Source organism: Hyperoodon ampullatus (genome assembly GCF_949752795.1).
Source record: "Hyperoodon ampullatus genome assembly, chromosome: X".
Taxonomy (NCBI): domain Eukaryota; kingdom Metazoa; phylum Chordata; class Mammalia; order Artiodactyla; family Ziphiidae; genus Hyperoodon; species Hyperoodon ampullatus.
Genome location: NC_136913.1, coordinates 73181483 through 73193972, shown reverse-complemented (window position 1 = coordinate 73193972; position 12490 = coordinate 73181483). Strand labels below are relative to the sequence as shown.

The 12490-nt window shown below is 35.9% G+C and overlaps 1 protein-coding gene across 5 annotated transcripts in view; it reads left to right on the top strand.

Annotated features, from left to right (window-relative positions):
• Positions 1-12490, top strand: part of CHM (CHM Rab escort protein) — a gene marked incomplete at both ends in the record, with an annotated part of 181278 nt that overhangs the window by 37997 nt on the left and 130791 nt on the right. For 2 of the 5 annotated variants that reach the window (XM_079727338.1, XM_079727335.1), the window contains 2 exons: positions 5221-5293; positions 7639-7763. The exons of 1 other annotated variant lie outside the window; for it this stretch is intronic. In XM_079727338.1, the coding sequence (XP_079583464.1) occupies positions 5221-5293; positions 7639-7763 (198 nt within the window). The remainder of the gene's footprint in view (positions 1-5220; positions 5294-7638; positions 7764-12490) is intronic. 2 more of the 5 variants (XM_079727334.1, XM_079727336.1) reach the window with 2 other exon arrangements.

Sequence of the window (12490 nt, the reverse complement as noted above, 5' to 3'; positions counted from 1 at the left end):
TTCATTAAACCACAGCAGCCATTATAGTATCCTATGGTCTAAATGTTGCTAGCCAGCTTAGATGTTTGGGATTGTTTGTTGCAGTGGACAGGATTAGGGTTTGGAAAGCTAAGTTTCAGTGGCAGTCCTGCCAGTTGTAGCTGTGTGGCCCTGAAATGACTTAATCTCTACATAGACCGTTTTCAGTGTCTTCATCTGTAAAATAACACCCTTATCTGCCTCACAAGATTGTTGGAAGAATCCATGAGAAAATAGTTGTGAAAACAATTTTGAAAATGAAAGATGCTGTCAGTGGAAGGTGGTATTACTACTATCCTAGGAAAAGGAATTTAGGAGCAGTGAATATAGAATACGGGCATCTAGAGTTTAGGCTAAGCTGCTTCTCTTTTCTGTTGAGCAGGTTTGCCCTCCATCTGCTACCTTCCTGAAAACATTTTCAACTCCTCAGTTTCCTAATAATTAAAATGGTTCCCAGATGAATGTGCCTGAATGTCAGTAGCTCTATCTTTTGTCAATGTTCTTGTCCTTGTTTACAGAAGCCATATCCCAATACAGGATGTAGTTTAGCATCATGTAACTATGGCTGTTGCTAAATATTCAATACTGATTTGTAATTATGATGCACAATAGAAAAGAAAATTATTAGTATTTAATTAATAGGCTCTAATTAATAGGTTTCATCCTCTGCCTTCTCTTACAGCTCAACTTTCTTTATGTCTACCTGTACTGTATTTCTTTTCTGTTAGTAGACATTAAGCAAAGTGATGTTGCTTTAATATTAAACACTATGTAAACGACGAGAAATCTCGTTACTCTTTTAATACTATTTTTTCTGTCTTACTGGTTGGTGTTAATGAAGACAGTTGTGTAACTCATTTCCTTTGTGTGTCTGGAAAAACGTAGGTGGTACTTTGAGTAAGCTTTATGAAATTTTAGAAAGATTAAAACCATGTTTTCTACAATGGTAAAGTCAATATTTCACACAATGCAAAGCTGTACCTCAGTATTGTGATAATTGGGCTTTTCTGCCTTTGAAAATAAAAAATGTCCGTTTGTGATTTTTACTGTTCCAGCTAAAAATTAGAGGTCACTTTTCCATCATGAAACTTGAGAGGGCTTTAGATAATAGTTTTATGTTTGCTGTTTAAATACTGTGAATACTCACTCTCTAGTTTCACAGAGAGACTCTGGTTTTAAGGAAGTCTTTTTCATCATATAAAATAGTGTTCCTGGCAATAGAGATAAACGTCATCCTTCATCATAAACTACTTTTTCCTTTACTTGATGTACAGAGACAGATGTGACACAAAATTGGCAGAAAATATTCCATTCCCCTTTTTCCTCAGTCAGGAAGTTCTCACTTTGTCCTTAAAATAAATCGTATCTATGGTTTTAAAAACAAAACCAGTAACTTAGCCTTGTTATTCATTACAGAAACAGTTTTAAAGACTGTAGAAATAGTATTTTATAATTGAATTTGAATGTCAGAATTCTGAAGCTATATCTTTAAAGATAAAATTTAAGAAAATATTTGGTGGGCTTTAGTTATTACTATTTCTATTGCAATAATGTTCTAGAGAGCATATTACAATCTTGTATTGATTTTTTATTTTTCTTTTTGTCGTGATTTTGATACCTAAATTCTTTGGCTTTCTCTTTAGGGTATTGTAAACAATATTTAGAACCATGCAAATACCAAAATAAATTTAGTCAAAATCTGCTTTGGTTTTATAGTGCGTTTATTAATAATTATGTTACCCTCTTTTGTCAGAAAGACCACAGTAATGAAAACCATGTTTCACCTTTTACATACATAATTGGATGAGATCACCAGATGCTGATGTTAAGAGCACATCAACAGGAAAAGTTGAAAATAGGAGCTGCGTGGAAAAATACTAGAACCAATTAGCTCTGTCAAAAACCATATGACCAAGTATAGGGGAGAAAAATAGAATTTGACCATGAACTGACCTCAGGTCATTTAATAATGGAAAGAAACAGCAAGATGGCCCTTCTTAGAGCTTTTTAAGACTTTTAATAATAGCAGAAACTATCTTGGAAATTGGCACATTGTGGTCAGTGTTTGAAAACTCATGTTAGATTACTTTTGTTTTTCTAAAATTTTATTATGATAATTTTCAGACATACACAGAAAAGTTGAGAAAATTGCACTGTGAACAGCTATGTTTCCCCTACCTAGATTCTACCACTAACATTTTGCTGTATTTGCTTTATTATATAATTATCCATTTATTGATTTTTCTATCCATCTATCATTCCATCTTACTGTTTTATGCATTTCAGAGTAAGTTGTACAAGGCCAGTACCTTCAGTCTGGAACACTTTAGCATGTGTATCATTAACTAGTTATTCATGGTTCTTTTTTTTGAGGTAAAATTGCAAGAAAATGCACAGATCTTAAGTGTACCATTTAATAAGTTTTAGCAAACGCATACACTTGTGTAACTAAGAACCTTATCAAGATAAAGAACATTGCCATCGCTCCAGAAAGTTCCCTCACGCCCCTTCAAAGTCAATTCCTGCCCTTACTCCCACCCTCAAAGGCAACCACTCTTAGGATGTTTTTCACCACAGATCAATTAATTTAGCTTGTTCCAGAGCTTCATATAAAAGGAATCATGGAGAATGCACTCTTTTGGGGCAAAGCTTCTTTCACTTAGCATAACGTATTTTGAAATTCATTGACGTTGTTATATTTGTATCAGTAGTTTGTTCCTTTTCATTAGTGAATAGTGTCCATCATATGGATATACCACAGCTTATTTATCTGGTCTCCTATTGATGGATATTTGAATTGTTACCAGTCTGGAGCTATTGACGAATAAAGATGCTATGAAAAAACTTGTACAGCTCTTTTGTGAACATATGCTTTCCTTGTGTGTAAATACCTAGGAATGGAATTACTGGGTCATAGGTTGGTATATGTTTAGTTTGCTAAGAAACTGCCTGACAGTTTTCCAAAGTATTTGTACCATTTTTTACTCCCACCAAAATGTGTGAGCATTCTGGCCATCCACACCAACACCTGGTCTTGTAAGTCTTTTTAATTTTACCTATTCTGGTGTATGTGTAGCAGTATCTCATGTTCATTTTTAATGCTTATTTTAATGTGTATTTACCCAATGACTAATGATGTTGAGCACCTTTTCATATGTTCATTAACCACATCTATCTTCCTTTGTGAAATGTCTGTTCAAACCCTTTGCCCACTTTAAAATTTGCATATTTGTCTTATTTTTAAATTGAAAGAGTTCTTTATATCCTGGATACCAGTCCTTTGTCAGATATGTTTTGTGAATATTTCTCCTACTTTGTGCCTAGCCCATTCATTTTCTGAAATGACGTATTTTGTGGAAAAGTTTTTCATTTTGATGAATTCTAATTTATCGATAGTTTTTATTGCTTTCTGTGTCCTGTCTGAGAAGTCTTTGTCTACCCTGATTGTCAGATTTCTGATATATATTTACTACTTATAAATTGATGTAGCCATTAAAAAATTTTACTTAGGTCTTGAAGCTTTCACCCAGTGGTCAGAGCTTCTCACTTAGGACCTTATGGTGGCTTAAAAGAAATCTAAATATCTCAGCAAAAAATGTAAAGACAGTGGTTTTTATCACTGCTTCAGGGTTATTTTTTTCAACACTCAGGATATTTTATAGTTTTGTTGAGTGATATATTTAGAGGATGGGAAGGGATGGCAGAAGTGTATTATTCTCAGGCAAGGGAGAGGAGAGTATAAATTTGCTATGGGAAAACTCTAACATCCCTCTCTTTTCCCTCATTCTTCTCTATACTGGCTATTGCCCACCTTCTCCTTCCACTGTTGTCACTGATCCAAGGGATCATAGCTTCTAGGCTTCCTTGATTCCAACACCTAGAATTGTTAGTATAGCTGAAATTTTGCCTAAATTTTAAAGCTCTCTAGAGATCTGGACAGTGTAGGGATTTGCATCATCCCCAAGAGAACTATCAGATTATAAGTAAAGTAGTGATCTGTATTAATAGACCTACCTTCACAGGTGTTCAGTTTAACCATTTTCTCTGTTAGAGCAAGCAGTGATTTTTGGTAAAATATTTGAGCCTGAAAACTGACTGTTCTTGAGACCAATCAAGAGTTGATTGAGGAGAAATCTATCAGAATTTTTAGAAGATATCCAGTAGCATTATGGATGAGTAATTTTAGATATCATCTTAAAGGTTTCAGTTTTTGTTTCAAGAAGACCTTTTATAGATTTTTATTTCATTAGAGAAGGATACAGAGAAGCAAAAATGTAAACAAAACCAAGAATCTCTCAGAACTAGAGTGGATATTGTAGGTGGGTTTGAGTGTACTTTGGGGCTCATCATACAAAGAATCAGTATAACGTGATGAGTTTTGCAAGGATTGGGAAGCCCAGTATGTAGTACTGAGAGTTCTGGTTGCCAAAAGTCTGCTACTTACAGAAGTTAATCAGAAGTCCAGTGTCTACAAGGTTTACCTGATCCTAGCTGGGAGACCTCTGGGTTCTCTAAAATGGAGTGATCTTCACAGGACTGTGGAGTGAAGAATAGTTTACCCAGTTACCAGTGGAAATACTGTTGTTGTTATACTTACCACAGAAATCTTGAAGTGAATGACTGTGTCCCAGGATCTACTTTTATTTGTGGCCCTGAAGGCTTAGAATGGCACAGGGCCTTCCAGTAGATCTCGAGTAGCCAATTATATATGTATATATACAAAATTTATTTATTTATTTAGGCATGAGAGATGAGTTTGGTGGTGGTGCTAGCAGTGGATATTTACTGCTTGTGGAAAACTTAACAGTTTTTTCCAGTGGCTTTCTTTGAGATCTACCAAGATTTTCTTCCCAGCCATTTTTATTAACCCAGGAGTGAGATTTGTTTATGTTAAAACAAATATACTGCTCAGTGACCATATCAGGATGTTCACAATCACATGATCCAGTGGCACTTGATCAGTGCTGAAAGCTCTAAGGAGGCCAAAGTGATCTTTTAACTCCTTATACAATGAAAAGTTGACTTTGAGATCTGAAAGACCCACTTCTATTTATTTTGTTCTACTGTCTCCTCTACTCTCAGCATCCCTATTATGTGTGCTTTTGAACTCTGGGGTAGCAATGTTGAAAATGACATGGGATGAAGATCAGTGACTTGATTTTTTTATACCCTTTTCTTTACTCTTATTTTTTATTGTTACAGAAGAAGCTACTATGGAGGAAACTGGGCCAGTTTTAGCTTTTCAGGACTGTTGTCCTGGCTAAAGGAACACCAGGTAAAGTTCTTATCTGATTTTTTAATCTACTAGGTTATATTTTGTATCACATAACAACCCTGCATTGAAGAAGACACTGAGTTTCATCTGTAATATAGGATTGATAACTTATTTTTATTTACTTATTTAACAAAAACTGTGCAGCCACCTTTTCAGCTAATATTTTTCCAATACCTCTAAAATATAGATTTCACTTTTTAAGTATAAACAGATAACGTTGGCTGAAGAATAAATCATATATGTTTCATACCATTTGCTAATTACTCTGTACGCCCAAATATCACGCAAGATTTTTTTTCTCCCAGTCTTTCAGAAAAAATATTTCAGTCCTTATAAAATCTCACATATTACTAGTTGTTCTTTCAGTTAGTATGTTTTGGAAAAAAACCTAGTGTTTGGGGAAGATACATTAATTTGAAATGATCTCAGTCATTGGTGGTTTTACATATTTATAGAAGTCACCTGACAGAATCATACCTGACAGAAAAACAAAATGCAAGGAAATAAACTATAAATTTAGTAATTTTTTTTCCCTAAGGGTAGGATCTCACTACTACAACTGTTGGATATCATTGTAAAGAAGTTTTTAGAGATCATTTACAGCGTACGTTTAACACGGGGAGTTGATTGTCATGAAGTTTAGCAGTTTTTATGAGGCATTAAAAAAACTGTCCTAATTTTATGTAAATGGTGCATGTGGCTTGAAATGGAATTCCTCCTGAGAACATCATACATAGAACCAGAAACTGCTGTATTTCAAAAGGGTTCAGACATTTGGGAAAGGAGGATGATAGACTCTAGAAAATTGTATTCAGTTAACTAAGAATGATACAGCTAAGACTTAACTAAGCACTTACCATGTACCAAGCTAAGCATTTTAGTTTTCTTGATTGATTTAATGGTATATATGACTCAAAAAGTGTAGTGATGACAAAGACATTGACATTGAAGGTACACTGACGATTCAGTTTGAATCTTATTATTGTATGAAATGAGAGTGTGGAGAAACAAGCAATATTTGTAAAGTAACATTTCATGTAATAACTCAAACTATGTATAAATCAAGAAAATAAATGTTATAAATAGATTCATTTAACTGTTTAAATGAATATGCCTCAAATATTTTATGTGAATATGCCTCAAATATTTTATGTTGATCAGAAACCCTTTTTTGAACCTTATCCTTGGGAAGTGTGTGTGAGGATCGCCTCACGTTGAGGCATATTCAATACTTCCATGCAAAAATTTAGTCTAGATTCTCAGAACAACAGCAACAAAAATACCCTAATTGTCTGAATGGAAAATTTTTGGTGAGTGAAGGGATTTTTAAAAAATAAATTTTGGTAATGGGTTAGATTTATTAAAACAAAATATTTTTGTAGATGATTCTTTTATTTTAATGCTTCTTTTACTCCAACATCTTGACTCTGTCACCATATCCTTTTTCCCTTCACTCTTTGTCCCTGGTCCATAGTTCTTTTTTCAGGCTGCTAACCCCTGTCTGTATGTTCAAAGTTCCCGTACTTCACCTCCTCTTCTATTTACGTTGGGATGTTTAATGCTGTCTAATAATTACACTTGATAATAAGAGCCATCTGCCACTACTTTTCTTCAGCTTAAAATATTAAATTCAGGACAATGCAGCCTTTTAAAAATAATTATTGCCCTACTTTATGAAATCTGTAACTTTAGAAATTTTCTGAGGTGAATTTGCTTAAAACAAAGGCTACTGTAGTTATATTTCACTACCAGTTTGTTGACTATATATAATACATTAAAACATTTTTCTCTCTGAGAGATGTGTAACAAATGGATTAAAATTTTAAACAGATTAAAAATTGATCCTTGGCCTTTGGAAAATGTATATCTTGACATCTTCAAAAATCCCCTGTATTCAAATATTGTATCATGTAACTTTCTCCATAAAATATAATTAGGAATTATTGAAAAACTTAAAGGGCCACTTTCAATCCTTAGTGAGAGTTTATATACTTTGTTATACGTTCTTGTTTTTATTGTATTTCTAAATATAAAATATTCAGGTCGATTATTATAAAGTCCTTAGTTATATTGGGCTGAGTACTTTTCAAAAATACTTTTACATATAATCAAAATTTGACACGGCTAGTGACCAACCTTCAAAAATCTGAAAGTAAGCAGAATGAAGTAATTTTGGGCCTGCTATTTTAACAACAAAATGTAAAACTTTATTATTAATAAGTAATATGTGCATTTTGATGGGATGAGAGGAAAAGCGTGAATTTAGAAAGGTATAAATTTTCTCAGAAAAGTAGAGGTTCAGAGTACCCAATTTAATTACAATTTCTTATCTGTATATTGTTTAGGAAAACAGTGATATTGTAAATGAATGCACACTGTGGCAAGAGAAGATCCTTGAAAATGAAGAAGCTATTGCTCTTAGCAGGAAGGACAAAACCATTCAACATGTGGAAGTGATTTGTTATGCCAGGTATGAAAAGTATTTACTTACAATAAACTATGTTCATGACTTCTTATTCACATGTCTTCAGAAGAAGCCAGCAGTAAGAATTTATATGGCATTGGTTGCTACAAGACTACTTGATATGCTGGTTTGCATTTTTAAAAATGTAACATAAGTTTTGTTATGTTTGTTCATTTGTATTAGTTTTTAGATTCCACATATAAGCGATATCATGTAGTACTTGTCTTTATCTGACTTATTTCATTTAGCATAATACTCTCTAGGTCCATCAATGTTGTCGCAATTAAACTTCAAAAACCAACAAACTCATAGAAAAAGAGATCAGATTTGTGGTTACCAGAGACGGGGGTGCGGGTGTGGGGGGTGGCGGCAGGGTGCAGGGAGGATTGGATGAAGGCAGTCAAAAGTTACAAACTTCCAGTTATAAGTAAGTACTAAGGATATAATGTACAACATGATTAATATAATGAACACTGCTGTGTGTTATATATGCAACTTGTTAAGAGAGTCAATCCTAAGAGTTCTCATCACAAGGAGGAATATTTTTTCTATTTCTTTAATTTTGTGTCTGTATGAGATGATGAATGTTCACTAAACTTATTGTGATAATCACTTCATGATGTATGTAAATCAAATCATTATGCTGTACGCCTTAAACTTATACAGTGCCGTTATGTCAATTATATCACAATAAAACTGGAAGAAAAAAATAAAACTTTCAGTTTTCTCTGTTTAGATAATATATTAATGACATAATTTACTGAGCTCTTTTATTTTTACTTTTTATTAAAATAATTTTTTCCTTGGCCGCACGGCGTGGTATGTGGGATCTTAGTTCCCAGACCAGGGATCGAACCCACACCCCTTGCAGTGGAAGCACGGAGTCTTAACCACTGGACCTCCAGGGAAATCCCGCGAGCTCTTTTAAATACATTATTTTTTTTGTATTTTTTATTAGTTTCTGCTTTATAACAAAGTGAATCAGTCATAAATATACATCTGTTCCCATATCCCTTCCCTCTTGCGTCTCCCACCCTCCCTATCCCACCCCTCCAGGTGGTCACAAAGCACTGAGCTGATCTCCCTGTGCTATGCGGCTGCTTCCCACTATCTATCTACCTTACGTTTGGTAGTGTATATATGTCCATGCCTCTCTCTCGCTTTGTCACAGCTTACCCTTCCCCCTCCCCATATCCTCAAGTCCATTCTCAAGTAGGTCTGTGTCTTTATTCCTGTTTTACCCCTAGGTTCTTCATGACATTTTTTTTCTTAAATTCCATATATATGTGTTAGCATACAGTATTTGTCTTTCTCTTTCTGACTTACTTCACTCTGTATGACAGACTCTAGGTCTATCCGCCTCATTACAAATAGCTCAGTTTTGTTTCTTTTTATGGCTGAGTAATAGTCCCTTGTATATATGTGCCACATCTTCTTTATCCATTCATCCGATGATGGACACTTAGGTTGTTTCCATCTCTGGGCTATTGTGAATAGAGCTGCAATGAACATTTTGGTACATGTCTCTTTTTGAATTATGGTTTTCTCAGGGTATATGCCTAGTAGTGGGATTGCTGGGTCATATGGTAGTTCTATTTGTAGTTTTTTAAGGAACCTCCATACTGTTCTCCATAGAGGCTGTACCAATTCACGTTCCCACCAGCAGTGCAAGAGTGTTCTTATTTGATCCTTACAATGCTCCTGTGCTAGGATAGAGCAAATAGTATTAGCTAGATTTTTCACAGAGTCCTCAGTGGAGCTCAAAGACTTTAATTTGCTGAAGGTCACATGGCTTGATAAATGTCAAGGCCATACCTAAGCTAAATAGTGGTGGAGTCCAAGATTAAAGCCCAGGGATTTTTAATCCTAATTCAGTGTTCTTCTGACTCTTAGATAACATTCAGTGTAGCAAAATGGAAAATTATAATTTTGAATTAAAAAAATCAAATTGAGTGGCCATGACATCTGGGGGCATATTTTTGTAAATCAAGAGAGAAGTGGGGGGGGAAGTAATGTTTTCAGTGTCTCCTTCTGAGTGAAAGAATTAATTGTTTTAAAACAATTGGAATAGTTTATTTTTTCAGATGACATGTTTGATGGGCTGAAAGGTAACAATCACATAGTTCAGTTCAGCTGTTATGGAGTTATGGAGTTGAGGGATTTAGAAATCAGACTGTCGAGCTCTTTAATAGTAATTAAAACTTAAAATCCAAGATATTAGAAATTTTTCAGGACGTGTACTGTCACCATACATATCCTTGTTGTGGCACAGTGGTAAGCGTGACCTGAGCCTGTGAAAAGTTGGGGAACCTGTGGTTGATTTCTTAACCTATATTCATATCTGTCAGGTGACTAGCATTTTCTGCCATTAATACATAGTTAATATTCTATGATTTTCTGCAAAAGGACAGCCTTTGAAATGTCAGATACGTATTACAATTTGCATAATGCTAAATGGCATTCAGTATGGAAAGGTGTAACTCTCTGATATTGTTTAGACCCAGCGTAGACAGATCTAGAACAGAAGGTGATCTCAACTGAAAATTCATATGCTTTAATGAAACCAAGAGTAAACATTTGGTAACTTTCTTGTGTGTCCATGAATACTACTTGACTAGAATATAGTGGCAGTCACACTCAGGCCCTTTGAGAGGTACTTTTGCTATTTCAAGGCCTTTGATTTCTCTATGCTTCATGACAATTAGTGTTTATGGTTTCTGGTGACTGAAATGACACATTTTGAGTGCAGATGAAATCATCTTGTTTTTTATTTCTGATATCTTCAGTTTCATTTTTGGAACTTCTAAAAGTGATAAAAGATTGGTGGTGGAAGGTTTGTTTTAAAACAGAAAAGTAGGACTCTGCTATATATTTTCATTGTCCATTAGAGTGTGGAACAAGAGGTGAACTGGGATAATGTTCTATATGTCTTCATTTACTTGGAAAAGGGTAGCTAGTTATTAATGCCATAGTAAGCAGGATGAGCCCTAAGAGCATCCAGTGGGGGAATGTACAGAAAATCCACTTGTCTATAATAAGTGCTACAAACATGAGTAAACAGGAATAACAGTACCTTTCTTAGCCCCAGCCAGACTATGGCATCCTTAACCTTTTGGATCATGACCACAAACTTGGCATTATATGAAAAGGACTAGGGCCAAAATACCTGTCACAAAGATTTACTTTATATGAGAATTCATCACCCAGGACCCACTAGCTTAAATCAAAAACTTTGTTGAATACATATTTCTGACAACCCTATTTTCTGGTTTTCCTACTATAGTAGTTTAAAGCGGCAAATAGGAAAGGGGTGTCTGCTGGAGGCAGGCACACTGAGAACCACACTGAGACCAGGGTTATACTCCTGCCTTTATGATTCAACTTACTGTGTGATACTGAGCAAAAGATGTCCCCTTGGACTAGGTCATCTCAGAAGTCCCTGTGGGCTCCAACATGCTGCTGTTTTACGTGTTAGTTGATAGACTAACAGAGGAAAAGTAGACAGAATCAGAAAGCTGAGAGCAGGCTTTGGGCCATTTAGCGTAGGGGCAAATGGCTTCGAATCAGGATCCCTCAAAGACATCACTGTATTATAGCACAGTATAACAATTGATGATCATAATTCTATCCCGATGTCTTCAGGCAAAAGTTAAATTATGTTCTCTCTACTCCACTTGAAAAGGTGGGGATATTTGAAATACCCTTTAGAAAGATGAGTATTAAAACTGATTAGAGGGCTTCCCTGGTGGCACAGTGGTTAAGAATCCGCCTGCCAATGCAGGGTATGCGGTTTCGAGCCCTGGTCTGGGAAGATCCCACATGCCGAAGAGCAACTAAGCCCATGTGCCACAATTACTGAGCCAGTGCCCTAGAGCCCTTGAGCCACAACTACTGAGCCCTCGAGCCACAACTACTGAAGCCCATGCGCCTAGAGCCTGTGCTCAGCAACAAAGAGGAGCCACCGCAATGAGAAGCTCGCACACAGCATCAAAGAGTAGCCCCCTCTGGCCGCAACTAGAGAAAGTCGGCAGCAACAAAGACCCAACGAAGCCAAAAAAAAAAAAAAAACTGATTAAAATAAAAATTTTATCATTTTAAGAGATTAGTTTTGGTTTTCTTAGAAAATTCCCTCATTTTCTCCCTAAGAAATGATATCACTATGTAGTAGATCCTCAACATTCTTGTGGGATACATCACAAAATTCCTTGTGAATCCCCTTTTGTAAATATGTAATGAAAAATATGGTGCAGGTTCCTGGCTTTTTGTTGTTATTGCTTTGTTTACACATGTGTTATTGATGTTACTGTTACATTTTGTGGATATAGTGTGTGTGTGTGTGTCTGTGTTTCATTCTGTACAGTTTTAACACATATGTGGGTTCATGTAACCATCACCACAGTCAGAGAACAGATCAGTTCCATCACCACAGGGATCCCTCCTGTTGCCATTTTATAATCACACCTCATCTCCTTCCCCAAAGTCCTAACTCCTGGCAACCACTAATCTGTTTCCCAACTCTATAATTGTGTCTTTTTTGGTGTGTGTGTGGTATGCGGGCCTCTCACTGTTGTGGCCTCTCCCACTGCAGAGCACAGGCTCCGGACACGCAGGCTCAGGGGCCATGGCTCACGGGCCCAGCTGCTCCGCGGCATGTGGGATCTTCCCGGACCAGGGCACGAACCCGTGTCGCCTGCATCGGCAGGCAAACTCTCAACCACTGTGCCACCAGGGAA